Below are 15325 nucleotides of genomic sequence, written 5' to 3'. Positions count from 1 at the left end.
TATTATTTCTGGTTAATTAGCCGAAAAGATGAGGCTCTCAATCCTTAAGAAATCATGAGAAGGACATACTGACATATTGCTTTGTCAACTACTACTACAAATTTTGCCCCCAACTACCAAGGAGATCTCCCTATAATAACCCTCCCAAAACATGTGGGGAAAAAAATACTGAGGGTAGGCAGGCATGATGCTAGCGCACACCTTTAATCCCAGCACTCAGGAGGCAGAGGTAGGAGGATCACTGTTCCAGCTGGCCTAAGACTACAGAGAGAATTCCAGGTCAGCCTGGGCTAGAGGGAGATCCTACCTCAAAAATAATAATAATACTGAGGGTAGAATAGGGTAAAACTATTATGACAAATACTGTTTAGAAGAATAAACAAAAAGACAAATTTTGTATCAAGCAAATTGAAATTTGATGATAGTTTAATTGTACAATGGCTTTCAATCGAATAGAAGGACAAATGATACACGGCTGGGTCCTGTCTCAGATGAACAGGGCTAGAGAGACCTGAGTTGGTAAAGTGCTGGCTTTGCAACCATGAGGACCCAAGTTCAAGTCCCAAACCCATCTGTGGTTTACAATCCCAGTGCTGGAGAGGTGTGGACAGAGGATCCTTTACGCTTGCTAGCCAACCAGTCAAGCCTACAGGTGAGTTCGTGGTAGTGTGAGAGAGACCCTATCTCAAAAATGTAGACAGCATCCAACAAACAACCAAAGGTATCCTCTAACCTCCCCAAGTACACGTACACAAGTATGCGCGCGCACACACACACCCCCAAACAAAACACTGTGATTAACATCAGCCTAAAAGGGAAGATCCCAGCTTCCTCCTTCCAAGCAAAGGCAGAATGAATATAATAAAGCACTTGACGCAAGTCTGAGTACCTAAAGTTCAGATCCCTAAACCCCACATAAAAACACTGGAAACTGTGGCAGTTTCCACAGTGTAATCCCACTGTACCTACAGTGAGGAGGGAGGGTGAGAAAGCATTTCCAAGCAGCTCACAAATGAAGACAGACTGCTTCAAACAAGGCTATCCTCTGACCTTACACACTTGTCATGGCATGCAGACACAAGGATACAAGTGCACTTACGTGCATATATACATACATATATGCACACACACACACTTCAAATAAAAAAATATTTAATTGCTGACCATTTACTTTTAGGTAAGTCCTTGGCGTTTACTGGTATATATATATTAAGTATATACAACTAAAAGTTATCTTTAGTATGACTAACACAATGTATTTTAAATTTTAACAAAGTACACAATTAAGACAGCCACTCTCTCCTCAATTACTAAATCTTTTGGGGAAGTGTAGGGATCAGGGTTGAACCATGGTCTCATTAGTTTAATCCAAGCAGAACTGAAACTTCTGATCCTTCTGCCTTTGCCTCCGAAGTGCTGGAATTTTAGATAGGCATTACCATGCCTGGCTTTCAGCTAAGATTTTGTCCTCACTCTAAGTCACAACTTAGAACAAAACTCCACCACTTTACTTGTATAATTAATTGTTACTGATAAATACCAACATCATAACTTAGTTATTAATTTCAATTTTCATTTAAAATTAAGCTAAAAAGAGTAAGGAAATCAATTGTGGATATATTATAGCACTGAGATTTATTTCACTGTCAATTATATTGAAAGCAAGAAATCAAGGGCTCTCGGGCTTAGTGGTTAAGCGCTTGCCTGTGAAGCCTAAGGACCCCGGTTCGAGGCTCGGTTCCCCAGGTCCCACGTTAGCCAGATGCACGAGGGGGCGCACGCGTCTGGAGTTCGTTTGCAGAGGCTGGAAGCCCTGGCGCGCCCATTCTCTCTCTATCCCTCTGTCTTTCTGTCTGTCGCTCTCAAATAAATTAAAAAAAAATGTTTAAAAAAAAAAAGAAATCAAGAGCTCTAAGCTAAATTAATCCCATCTGCTATAAAGGATCTGAAATCTCACTCATGTATCTTAAAGATTACACTTGGCACACACAGAAAGTTTTGCTACAGAAGCCAGAAACTGAGTGATTACCTCTTATTAACTTTCACTTAAACTGTATTTAGGAAGGGGACCCTGCTCAGAGGTAGAGCATATTAACATATGAAAAGTCTCAGACACAATCAGCAAAAAAAAAAAAAAAAAAAAATATTTCACCCAAGATGATACAATTCAATGGTATTTAAAAAAAATTAGTACCACAGAGCTGGGCAGACACTTGCTGTCGCAGCTACTCCAGAGAAGTTAAGAGGATCACATGAACCAAAGGATTCCTTCCAGACCAGCTTGGGCCAACCCTAGCTCAAAAAAGAAAGAAGTTTAACATACTTATCAGTTAAAAAGCACTTTACTGATGAAAATAGACATGAGGTTTATTTTTGGATAATGGAACATATTCTAAAATAATATTGTGGCTGATACACAATTGTAAATACACTAAAAAATATTCAAATGTACAGGTGAGTCTTATAGAAAATACATTTTCATCTCTCTGGCTAAGGTAAGTGTAGAACATAAATTCTACCTCAGTAAGCTTTTGGAAAAAGGCACTTTATCCAATTATAAATTCAAAGATACTGCTTAAGCTGGGAAAGATACAAAAACAGGTACTTAATATCAAATTATTAGGTTGCCACCAAGAATGTAAGATCTCCCCAACCTTTATAATCCCTATAAAGTTAGAGCTACAGACATACCTGAATATAGATCCACTATAGAGCAACAAGCAGAACAGTATGTTAAGCGTGCTAACTTTATGTCAAATCTCAAATCCTCATCCTTCAAATCCTTGGTTCTAATTTCTGAAATGAAGTTCTAGTCCATTTTAATAAGAGCACTGACTCACAGCATGATACTAGACCCACAATACTCACAGCATGATGGTAACTGTGAAACTCTTTAATAATAGTTCACACAGCCACAAGTATGTGTTCCTGTATTTCAGGAAAACCATTAGAAAGAAAAAAAATGCATCAAAATAAAAAATGAACAGCTCCGGACTCAAGACAGCTTTGAATTCCCTTAATGACACTGTATTATCTTCTAAATTAGAAAAAATAAAGCTATTCCTATGCTAAATGTAAGAAGCCAGACCCAAAACACTACAGTACACTGCACAGCTCTATACATACGAAATTCTAGGTGAAACAACTATAAAAACAGAAGACACCCTAACAGCTTGAGTTGCAGAGGCTACAGGGAAATTTGGAAGTGGAAGACTATTCTATCCCTTCATCATGGTGATGGTGGTACATAAATGCCAGCATTTATTAAAGCTTATTATTGTAAACTTTGTTTATGTCAGGCATAGTCGCACACCTTTAGTCCCAACACTGCAGGGGCTGAGGAAGGATTGCTGTTGAGTTCCAGGCCAGCCTGAGCTACAATGAGTTCTAGGCCAATCTGGGTGAAAGACACTACCTTGAAAAAAGAAAAAAAAAATTTTAATACTAAGTTTATCTTTTTTAAAAAATCTATTTTACTCTAGATAAACTAACCCCAACTTAAAAATTAAAGTAGCTTAAGGCAGTTGTAGTGGTGCATGCTCGGGAGGCAGTGGTAGGAGGATCGCTGTGAGTTGGAGGCCATCCTGAGACTCCATAGTGCATTCCAGGTCAGCCTGGGCTAGAGTGAAACCCTACCTTGAAAAACAAAACAAAATTAAGTAGCTTAGAATAATAAATTGCTTATGGGTTGAGACTATTTTTTTCAGCCAGGTATGGTAGAACATACTTGTAATCTCAGCCATTAGGGAGACTGAGGCAAGTTCAAGGCCAGCATGGTTAACCTAGAAGGATCCTGTCTCAAAAATAGTAACAAGGGCTGGGAATTTAGCTTAATAGTAGAGCACCTACCTAGCATGTGTGAAGTCCTGGGTGCAATCCTCAATCAAATAAACAAGCAAAACAACTCAGGAAGCAGAGGTAGGACAGCTGTGGGTTTGGGGCCAGCCTGAGACTTACAAAGGAAATTCCTGGTCGGCCTGTGCTAGAGTGAGACTTTACCTTAAAAAAAAAAAAAAAAAAAAAAAAAACTGGGATGGAGAGACCGCTTAGCCTGTAAAGCCAAAGGACCCTGGTTCAACTCCCCAAGACGACATAAGCCAGATGCACAAGGTAATGCATGTGTCCGGAGTTCCTTTGCAGTGGTTGGAGGCCTTGGAGCAAGCACCCTTTCTATCACTTTCTGCTTCTTTCTCTCTCTCAAATAGATAATTTAAAATAAAATTATTTTTTAAAAAACATGAAAAAAATAAATATTGAGGATCACTACTTCAAATCCATTGATTTTACAGGAAAGAAACATATTTAAAGGTCCACTGATAGATAACAAAAGTACGCTGACATACATATCTAGAATTCCCATTTCCCATTTATTTATACTTTGAAGTCACCTTTCCACTTTACCATTCCCATGTTCTAGGGTCCTGAATACTAATGCTGGCACAAAGTGCACAAAATACACGTGGTTAACAGGACGACAAAATTCCAAAGTTTCAGTATTAAAAATACATGCGGCTAAAGGGTTTTCCCAACCCCTCACTTCACTACTATGCAGAGTGAGCAATGTAGTGCCATCTAAAAAGAACAAAATAGTGTATTTGTAAAGCATAAAGAGATCAGTAGACCTTGGACCTGTGGCACAGATCTTTAATCCCAACTACTCAGGAGGCTGAGGCGAGTGGATTCCAAGTTCGGGGTGGCATGGGCTACAGAGTGAGTTCAAGGACAGCCTTGGGCAACTTGGTGAGATCTCGAAAATAAAATGAGGAACAGAGCACACCTTTAATCCCAGTACTAAGGAGGCAGGGTTAGGAGGATCACCTTAAATTCGAGACCACCCTGAGACAACATAGTGAATTCCAGGACAGCCTGAGCTAGATGAGACCCTACCTCCTCCCCAACAGACTGATTTGAATGATGCATTCATGACCCCAGCCGTAATCCCACTGAGGAGGACCCTCAGTGGAAGGAGGGGGCTGGAGAGACAGAATATAAAGAGTATAACTTGATGGAAATTTGCAGTAGAATATTATCAAAGTTCCCAATTTAAGAAAAAAAAGTATTCAGGGGCTGGAGAAATGGCTCAGTGGTTAAAGTGCTTGCCTGCAAGGCCAAAGGACCCAGGTTCCATTCCCTAGTACCCACATAAAGTCAGATGCACAAGGTGGCACATGCATTTGGAGTTCATTTGCAGTGACTAGAGGTCCTGGTCTGCACATTGCGCGTGCGAGTGTGCATTCAATGTTTTACGTATTTGAGACACACAGTTGGAGATGGATGGCATAGGGGGTTAAGGTGACTGCCTGTAAAGCCAAAGAACCCAAGTTCGATTCCCCAGTACCCATTAAAAGATGGACATGGTGGCACATGCATCTGTTGTTCACTTGCAGTGGATAGAGGCCCTGGCACGTCCATTCTCTCATCTCTCTCTCTCTCACATAACTATATAGCCAAATGGAACTGAAACTTTTCCATGCGGGATGGTATGACGCGTAAAAAATGGACCTTACCTACAGAAGAAAAGTTCAGTCCGGTCCTGGTGACCCGGCTGACCCTGTCACCTGCACTTTTGCAGAGAAGGTAACAACTAGGTCTGACTAAGAACCAAAGTCAATGAAGCATCTGCTCAGGTTTCACTTGGGTCATTTGTGTGACATCAAGTTTTAAACCTACACCGCTGATGAAAGCAGTTACACAGTAACGGGTCGTAACAAAGGTTCCAACAGGCTGTTTGCACTTGAGGCGGCTGACCACCTGAGGAAACTTAAAACAATTGCAAAAACGCTCAGGGTGTGCGTGGGGGGGGAGGGGGGGAAGGGGGTCCTTTCCCAGTCTGCCTTCTGGGATGTCCCACCATGCTCCCCCCAGTAACAAACGAGAGCCAGAGTTCAATCAGCAAACTTTAAAGTGGGGGTGGAGGACAAAAAAAAAAAAAAAACAAACACACACAAAAACGCTGAAAATTAGCGAAACGGTAGCCGTCCACTGAGAACCCCGCCAAGAAGAGACAAGGCGGAGAAAGCCTGCGCGAAGTTGGCGAGCGCGCGCGCGCACGGGGCCCGCGGCGCCGGGAGGCGGGAGGCGGGCCTCCGTAAAAATAGCCGAGACCCTCTCGGCCGTCCGCGACGCCGGCTCCGCGCCGGTGACTGACAGGCGGCAGCTGGGCCGGGCTTTTTGTGCTCGCCTGCTAACGTCCCAGCACACTTCTGGGCCAGACAACCGGGAGGAGGGAACCACCACAGAGTGACCAAAAAAAAAAAAACAACAGTAATAATAATAAAAAGAATTCCAAAAAAAAAAAAAAAATCAACAAACGGGTAGCAGCCGTGCCTTCAGTTTCCACGACCAACCCCTCACCAGAATTCCTTTAGTCGGGCAAAAAAAAAAAAAAAAATACTTCCTCCCGTTTCTCCGCCTCGAGTCCACAGTGATGCGTCTCCTCCTCACAGGAAGCAAACAAACAAAAAAGAACCCTCGCGGAAACAAAAAGAAGCCCGTCTCCTTCCCCGGCACGCAGGGAGGCCCCCGCGCCCCGCCCGGCCCTCACTCTCCCCGACTCTCGCCCTTGTCTTCTTCGCCCCCCCCCCACCCCGGCCCCCGGAGAGACGGGCCGAGGCGCCGCCCCGCTCCCCAGGCCGCGGACGCCCGCTCGCCGGGCCCGGTTCCCCTTCCCCGTGCGCCCGCTGCGGGCCCCGAACCCGAGAGCGCACGGCCGAGCGGCGCGGCCCGACTGCCGCCCGCCTGTCCGGCCCGCTCGGGCCCAAGGCCGCCCGCGCTCCTCCGCCGGGCCTTCCTGTCGACTCGCAGCTCCGCCGCGGGCCGCGCCGGCTCGCGCGCCCCGAAGCTGCCGGGCACCCAGGGCGAGGAGGCCGGCGCCCGCCGCCTTGTTTCCAAACATAACGGAGCCCGGGCCCGCGAGACCGTTAAACCGCGCTGCCGAGGGTGTGGGGGGGGGAGGAGGAGGAAGACGCCGGAGGAGCCTCCACCCCCCCCACACACACACACATTGGTAGCCCTTCGGGGCTCCCCGGCCCGGCCGCTACGTCCACGCCACCCCCACGCACACACACACCCCCCGTGTCGGACACCGCGGCGTCCCACCCGCTTCAAGAAATCCATCCCGACGCCCCGACTCCCCACAAAGCCGACCCGAGGGCCCGTACCTTGTAGAAAGCCCCGTTGGAGCCGCGAACCTCCACCGTCAGCTCCGCCATGTTGGAACCGCAAAGGCCGCCGGGAAGAGGTTCTAGAAACTTTCCAACCCGAGGGGAGGAGGGGGGAGGGGCGAGCGGCGTCGGGGGGAGGGGCGCGCTCGAAGCCGCCCCGCCACCCCGGGCTCCCGTCTCTCCGCGCCGGAGGGCGGGTTGCGGGGGGGAGGGGTGGGGGGCAAATGCCTGGACGCGATCGGGGTGCAGCCGTCTCCCCCCACCCCACCCTCCGCTACCCCGCGCCGCGCCACCGCCACACCCGCCCACGCGGCCGGCCTCGCGCACAATCGCCGTCCCGCCGACCCGCCCCGCGCCGACGCCGGGCCTCGCGACCGCGGCGCGACCCGGGCGCCGCCTCCGGAGCCGGCGCGCTGCTGCGTACGGCGGGGGAGGGGGGGACTCGAGACCCCGAGCCCGCGCGCCCCGCCACCTGTGGCCGCTTTAGCCCAACAACCTGCCTGGGCTTAATGGCCCCCGTTGCAAGGAGTCGCGGAAACTTTAAGGGTTTTTCTTAGTTTTTTTTTTTTTCTTTCTTTCTTTTTTCACAAACCACGGTTAACTGTAGCCTTGGCTAGCCCAGAACTCCCGAGGTGTTCGAGGCTGGGCCTAAACTCATGTCATCAGCGTGCTTCTGACTGCAAGAATTATGTTTTTTGTTTTGTTTTTTAAGAAATTTGATGGATGGCTTGGGTTGAGTTTTGAGGGATGGATTTTTCTTTTTTTTTTTTAATTTTCATCTTTACGTTTTTCAAGGTAGGGTTTCACTCTTGCTCAAACTGACCTGGAACTCACTACGTAGTCTCAGGATGGCCTTGAACTCACACCTCTGCCTCCGAGGAGGGCTGGCATTAAAGGTGTATGCTAGGCCAGGCTGGTTTGGTTTTTCACACAGGGTTCTTACTAGCCCAGGCTGTCACTAAACTCACATCCTCTTGTCTTAGACTCCCAAGTGCTAAGATTATTTTAAATTTTAGAGATGGGTTTGTTTTTGAGACTGGGTCTCCTTTGGCCTCAAACTCAAAGATTCTCCTGTTTTATTTACTTAGGAGTTTTTGAGGAAGGGGCATGCCAGGGTGTCTTGCCTTTGCACATGCATTATCACTTTGTGTCCGGCTTTATGTGGGAGCTGAGGAGTCAAACGCAGGTGAGAAGGCTTTGCGAGCAAGTACAGTTCATGGCTAAGGCGTCTTTCTGATTTTATTTATTTATTTATTGTGGTTTTTTGAGGTAGAGTCTCACTCTACCCCAGGCTGACCTGTACTGTTAGGGTGTCCTTGAACTCACAGCAATCCTCCTACCTCTTGCCTCCCAAGTGCCTTTTTTTTTAACATAAGAACAGGAGAGGATGTTTTTCCCTAGTGTATAACACACAGGAAGGCGTCACAGGTAGAGTCATAGAAACATCTTGTATTGCTTTATTGGAACATACCCTAGCTCTGGAAGCATCATGGCACGCATACTCTGAAAGTTTGCTGTAATAATTTTAATACCAAAATTTCTTCCCAAAGCATGGTTTTTGGAAATAATACTAGAAGGGTTCCTTTATGTATATTTTCTTATTTGTATTACCATTTCCCCCAAAATTTTCTTTTGTTTTTGTTTTAGATCTCATTATGTAGCCACCATCCTCCTCCCTCTACCCTTTTTCCTCTCCCCCCCCACACACCTAGGCTGAGATTATAGGCATGTGTCACGCTGCCTGACTGCTCACAGAGCATCGTTTTTTGTTTTGAGATAGATTGTCACTGTGTAGCCCAGGCTGGCCTCCAACTCACCATTCTCTTATCTAATTCTGTAAAGGGCTGGGATTGTAAGGTGTGAGCCATGGACACCCAGTTTCTCCTCTGCTTTGTGTAAGTAAGGTTTCTTTAGATACAATTCATCCAATTTAAAATATGTAGTAAACATCAATCACCACAAATTTCCAACATTTTATCACTCGTGAAGAAGCCCATACCTGTTGGCAGCCACTCCCCATTTTCCTTTGACCCCCTCCCCCCCCAGACTGTCTGCATAGATTTGCCTAGTCTAGGTGTCTCCTAAGATGTGCTCTTTCATGCCTGGCTCTTGTCACTTACCCTGATGCTTTCAAGGTTCATCCATGCTGTGCCAGGTGCCCTTCCTTTTGTCAAATGTGCTATTACCATTGCACGGACATACCACTTTATTTTACTATTGCTATGGTTTTTGAGGATGTTTGGGGGTGGGGCTGGGTGCTGAGAATAGAACCCATGGCCTCACACATACTAAGCCTCGGATCATTTGACTGACCCCTTTTCCATTTATCAAGTTGAGAGCCAGGTGGCTCCCTGGTGTCTAAAAATCCCCACACTGGCAGGTGGAGGCAGGAGGATCCAGTTCAGGGCCACCTCTGGACTACATAACACCCTATCTCAAAATAATAAGTACAATAATGGATTCTGCATTGTCTGAAACTCTTCAGGCCTTGCAAACTGAAAACATTTGCATTTGGGCCTCAGCCAACATTTGACTATTTTAGGTAGATTATATCCTTTCCATTAAGTGAGCTTAAATAACATTGAGTGCCTCATCTAAGACCACACAAATTTTAAGTGACCGATTAGTTCTATATGCTCAGTTTCTAACACTCATGTCAATAACTCTGCATCCCCCTGTATTTATTCTTCAGAATAACACATGACACAAATTTACACGTAGGTTTTTTCTTTATAAGTTTGTGTGTGTGTGTGTTTTAAGACAGGGTCTAAGTTGCCCAAGCTGGCCTCAGACTCAAACATGCAATCCTCTTTTTCTCAGCCTCCCAAATAGGTTGGTCACAGGTATATGCCCCACACCAGTGATGAATATTTTCATCATCTTAAAAAGATGTTTAGGGCTGGAGAAGATGGCTTGGCCGTTAAGGTGTTTGTCTGCAAAGCCAAAGGAACCCAGTTCAATTCCCCAGGACCCACATAAGCCAGATGCACAAGGAGGTGCATGTGTCTGGAGTTTGTTTGCAGTAGCTGGATACCCTGGCACGCTCATTCTCTCTCTCACTCTTCCTCTTTCTCTCCCATAAATAAATAAATAAATAAATATATATATATATATATATATGTATATGTATACAAGATGTTATGTTTAGTATTAAAAGAAAAACCATAAAGCATTATGCACATTTAAAAGGATGTATGTATAGTCCAGAGTAGTTAAATTGTCAATGCAAAACACAGCTCTCACCTCTGAGGAAATGCGACAGTTTATTCTGGAGCCAAATATGAGTACCATGGGCTCTGGAACCCAGATTAAGGTTACCCCACATTCCATGTTTCAGTGTGTGGACAATTTGGTGAAGTTTTTTTTAAATTTTTTAATTTTTATTAACATTTTCCATGATTATAAAAAAATCCCATTGTAATTCCCTCCCTACCCCCCCCCCCGGCACTTTCCCCTTTGAAATTCCATTCTCCATCATATTACCTCCCCATCTCAATTATTGTACTTACCTATATACAATATCAACCTATTAAGTACCCTCCTCCCTTCCTTTCTCTACCCTTTATATCTCCTTTTTAACTTACTGGCCTCTGCTACTAAGTATTTTCCTTTGGTGAAGTTTTTATAGCTATAGAACAAATGAACGTCATAAACCAAGGCACTTTTCAAGTGTATTGGTGGAAGCATCAGGCACGCAGGTTATGGCAAGGCAGGGAAGCCTCTGCTGTTGGACTCAGATAACATTCTCAGCCTTTGGGTTGGTGGAAGCTGGTGGTCTGTTAGCACGGTCTAAAATGGTTTTACCTGCTCACGCTATCCTCTCAAGAATGCTAGGTCGGACACAGGTGTGGACAACAAATGCTTATTAAGAGGCTAAACGTAGCCCCAAGATAACTTGGCTCTGAATCTGCAACACTCCGTCTCTTCAATTACAGAAGGTCTGTCAGTCAATCAGCCTTAGAGGGTGCTCGAAATAGTACAGCTACTTCTGGGAAAGTGTCCCAAATGTCAATAGCAGATAATGTGAATTTGTTGACTTTTTAAAATTTTTGTGCACGTAATATTTTTTCTGTGAACATATTACTTGATCATCTGAAAATAAGACATTTTCAATTTTTCAATGCTATGCTACACAATAGAACAATCTAGTCTGTACAGATGGACTTCCAGAAAATATTTGATACAAGAAAACGCCCATTACCTAACTATAAAAATAGACATACCGGCTAGGCACTCGGGAGGCAGAGGTAGGAGGATCGCCGGGAGTTTGAGGGCACCCTGAGACTACATAGTGAATTTGAGGTCAGCCTGAGCTAGAGGGAGACCCTACCTCAAAAAAAAAAAAAAAAAAAAAAAGGCAGACTACTAAATACCATATATGGAGTTCGTTTTTTACAGGAAAATATATACATGTTACCTAAAAATGCACTATCAAGACTTAAACAGCTGGGCATGGTGGCACACGCCTTTAATGTCAGTACTTGGGAGGCAGAGGTAGGAGAATTGCCATGAGTTCGAGGCCACCCTGAGATTACATAGTGAATTTGAGGTCAGCTTGGGCTATAGTGAGACCCTACCTTGAAACCCCCCCACCAAAAAAGACTTTTTTGGAGTTAAGAATATAGCTCAGGGGTAGATCACTTGCCCAGAATGTGTAAGTGCTTTGATTTGATTCCCAGAACCAAGGGGCAGATGGGGAAAGTACCTTTACCCAACTGTACATTGTAGCTCTCGCAGCAATGGCATTAATGAAATATTTCTTTGTGTGTTTTTTCTCTTTTCTCCAAGTCTTTCAAATTAAAAAGTAGTGCTTTAAAAAGAAAGTAAATAAAAATTAAAATCCTACTAAAGTTTTAAGAGTATACAGTCGATAAGAAAATATTCTTTTTATTTGTTTTTGTTGTTTCTAAAAAATATCTATCTTTTCTGCATTTATTTATTTATTTATGTGAGAGAATGGGAGAGAAGATAGGAGCACCAGGGCTTCCTACTCTGCAAACAAACTCCAGACACATATGCTACTTTGCGTATCTTTCTTTGGGTACTGGGCAGTCAAACCCAGGAAGTCAGGCTTTGCATCATGCAAGCACCTTTAACTGCTGAGTCATCTATCTAGCCTGTTGTTTGTTGTTGTTTAAACAAGGTACTGAGTATCAAACTTTTCAAGCATGTTAGCAACGCCATCTATCAGTTGTATCCCCAGATCTTTCTCTTCTTTTTTATTTTTTTGTGACAAGGTCTCATGTAGTCAGGATGACACTAAATTTGTCATGTAGCCGAGGGTGCCCTTGAACCCCTGAGCCCCTTTGTTTCCACCCAATACCTGCTGGAATTATCACTATACTTTGTTAGGAAAACATTCATCAGAAATAAAACTAAGGGGACTGAAGTTAGGTGTGGTGGCATACTCCTTTAATCAATCTCAGCCCTTAGGAGGCAGAGGTAGGAGGTATGCCATAGGTTCAAGGTCACCCTGAGACCACATAGTGAATTCCAGGTCAGCTTGGGCTAGAGTGAAACCCTACCTTGAAAACAAAGAAAAACTAGCAGGGGCTGGAGAGATATATGGCTTAGCTATTAAGGCACTTGCCTGAAAAGCCAAAGGACCCTGGTTTCATTCTCCAAGTACCACATGAAAGCCAGACGCACAAAGTGGCACATGCATCCAAAGTTTGTTTGCAGTGGCTAGAGGCCCTGGTGCACCCATTCTCTCTGTCTCTCTCTCTCTCTCCCCCTCTCTCTCTTTCAAATAAATAAATAAAATAGTTTAAAAATAAAATAAAATTAGGGGGAGACTGGAGAGATGGTCTCAGTGGTTAAGGTGCTTGCCTATAAAGTCTAACAATCCCAGTACCTACTTAAAGCCAGATGTACAAAGGAGTACATGCGTCTAATGTCCTTTTGCAGTAGCTGGAGGCCCTGACGTTCTATTCTCTTGGTCTGTCTCTCTTCTCTGTATCTCTTGCTGCTTGCAAATAAGTAAATAAATAATTAAAATAAAATAAAACTAGAGACTGGAAGCTGGGCGTGGTGGCTGACACCTTTAATCCCAACATTCGGAAAGCAGAGGTGGGAGGATTGCTGTGAGTTTGAGGCCAGCCTGTAATTACATTGCCAGACTGCTAGAATGAGACCCTACCTCAACCTCCACCCCCCGAAAAAAAAAAAAAAATAGAGACTGGGAAGATGGGTCAGTGGGTAAAGTGCTTGCCTTGTAAACATGAGGAGCTGAGTTCAGATCAATAGCACTCATGCAAAAAATGCTGGTGGTATTTGCCTATAATCCCAGTGCTGGGAGACAGATCCCTAGGGTGGTGGTGGTACATGCATCCAATCACTTAGGAAGCTGAGGTAGGAGGATTGTCATGAGTTCATGACCATCCTGAGTTACAGAGTTTCAGGTCAACCTGAAGCTATAGTGTGACCTGCCACAAAATAAATAAATAAAAAAATAAAAATAAAAATAAGGTGGAGAGCAAGAGAGAGAGAGACAAGAGTCATTGACCTCTGGCTTCCACATTCATGTGCACACACTTGTGCCCACATGCATATGAACACCCCCACACACCATACATGCATGTACACTGGCCAAAAAAAAACGGCGGGGGGGGGGGCTGGAGAGATGGCTTCACAGTTACGGCACTTCCGTGCAAAGCCTAAGGACCCAGATTCAATTCCCCAGTACCCACATAAGCCAGATGCACAAGTGGTGCATGCATCTGGAGTTCATTTGTAGTGGTAGAGGCCCTGGCATGCCCATTCTCTCTCTCTCTCCATATATATATATGTTTACATATATATATATATGTATACATATATATACACACACACATATACATATATATGTCAACATATATATTTATATCATATTATAGTATATATATGTATATATTTATATATATAATCTCAAATAAATACATAAAATATTAAAAGAAATTAAGAGTTGGAAGGGCTGGGAAGATGACATAGCCTCTTAATGGCACTCGTTTGCAAAGACTACTGACCAGAGTGCAATTCCCAAGCCACTCATGTAAAGGTAGATGTAAGCTTCTGGTATTCATTTACAGCAGTAAGCTCTGGCATGCCCATAAAGACACACATATATATACATAGATACATATACACATGTAAATAAATAATTTTAAAAAATATTTTTAGTTTTGAGAGAAAGAGGTAGAGGGAGAGTAAGAACGGGCATGCCAGGGCCTTTCAGCTGCTGTGAATGAGCTCCAGACACATGTGCCTCCCCACACATGTATGACATTGAATGCTTGCATCACTGTATATCTGGCTATGTGGAACCTGGAGATTGGAACATGCATTCTTAGGCTTAGCAGGCAAGCGCCTTAACTGTTAAGTCATCTCTCCAGCCAGAATAAATAAATTTTTGAGGCAGGGTCTCACTCTAGCTCAGGCTAACTTGGAACTTACTCTGTAGCCCAGGCTGTCCTCTTTATCATAGTGATCTTCCTACTTCAGCCTCTCACATTCTGAAACTAAAGGCATGAGCTACTGTACTCAACTATAAGACACATTTTAATTGATCATGTCATGTAAGCCATAACTTAAATTTGTAAGAATTGTTCTAATATATGCATCCAGTGTGCATATGAGATTATTTATAAAGATTTTTTAAAAATATTTTTTGTTCATTTTTTATTTATTTATTTGAGAGCGACAAACACAGAGAGAAAGACAGATAGAGGGAGAGAGAGAGAATGGGCACGCCAGCTCTTCCAGCCACTGCAAACGAACTCCAGACACGTGCGCCCCCTTGTGCATCTGGCTAACGTGGGACCTGGGGAACCAAGCCTCAAACCGGGGTCCTTAGGCTTCACAGGCAAGCGCTTAACCGCTAAGCCATCTCTCCAGCCCTATAAGGATATTTTTATGAGCAGAAGGAGCTTGCCGTCACAATTTAAAAACAGAAGGAGGGGTGTAGAGAGATGGCTTAGTGAGTAAGGCACCTGCCTGCAAACTCTAAGGACATAGGTTCAATTCCCCATTACCCACATAAGCTAGATGCACAAGGTGGTGCATGCGTCTGCAGTTCATTTGCAGTAACTAGAAGCCCTAGCATACCCATTCTCTCTTTTTTTGTTTCTTTCTCTGGCTTTCAAATAAATAAAATATTTTTCAAAAGAGAAAAGGGGGCCTGGAGA

General features: G+C 44.2%; 1 protein-coding gene across 6 annotated transcripts in view; it reads right to left on the bottom strand.

Annotated features, from left to right (window-relative positions):
* The window catches only part of Fxr1 (FMR1 autosomal homolog 1), a 70973-nt gene extending 63709 nt beyond the window's left edge, over nucleotides 1-7264 (bottom strand). For 3 of the 6 annotated variants that reach the window (XM_045161326.1, XM_045161331.1, XM_045161328.1), the window contains exon 1: nucleotides 7161-7264. In XM_045161326.1, the coding sequence (XP_045017261.1) occupies nucleotides 7161-7211 (51 nt within the window). In that variant the 5' untranslated portion in view covers nucleotides 7212-7264. The remainder of the gene's footprint in view (nucleotides 1-7160) is intronic. The other 3 variants (XM_045161327.1, XM_045161329.1, XM_045161330.1) reach the window with 1 other exon arrangement.
* Between the last annotated feature and the right edge of the window lie 8061 nt (nucleotides 7265-15325).

Source organism: Jaculus jaculus, chromosome 11, assembly GCF_020740685.1.
Source record: "Jaculus jaculus isolate mJacJac1 chromosome 11, mJacJac1.mat.Y.cur, whole genome shotgun sequence".
In the NCBI taxonomy this organism is placed as follows: domain Eukaryota; kingdom Metazoa; phylum Chordata; class Mammalia; order Rodentia; family Dipodidae; genus Jaculus; species Jaculus jaculus.
The sequence above is the reverse complement of the archived record's forward strand: the minus strand, read 5'-3'. Positions and strand labels throughout refer to the sequence as shown.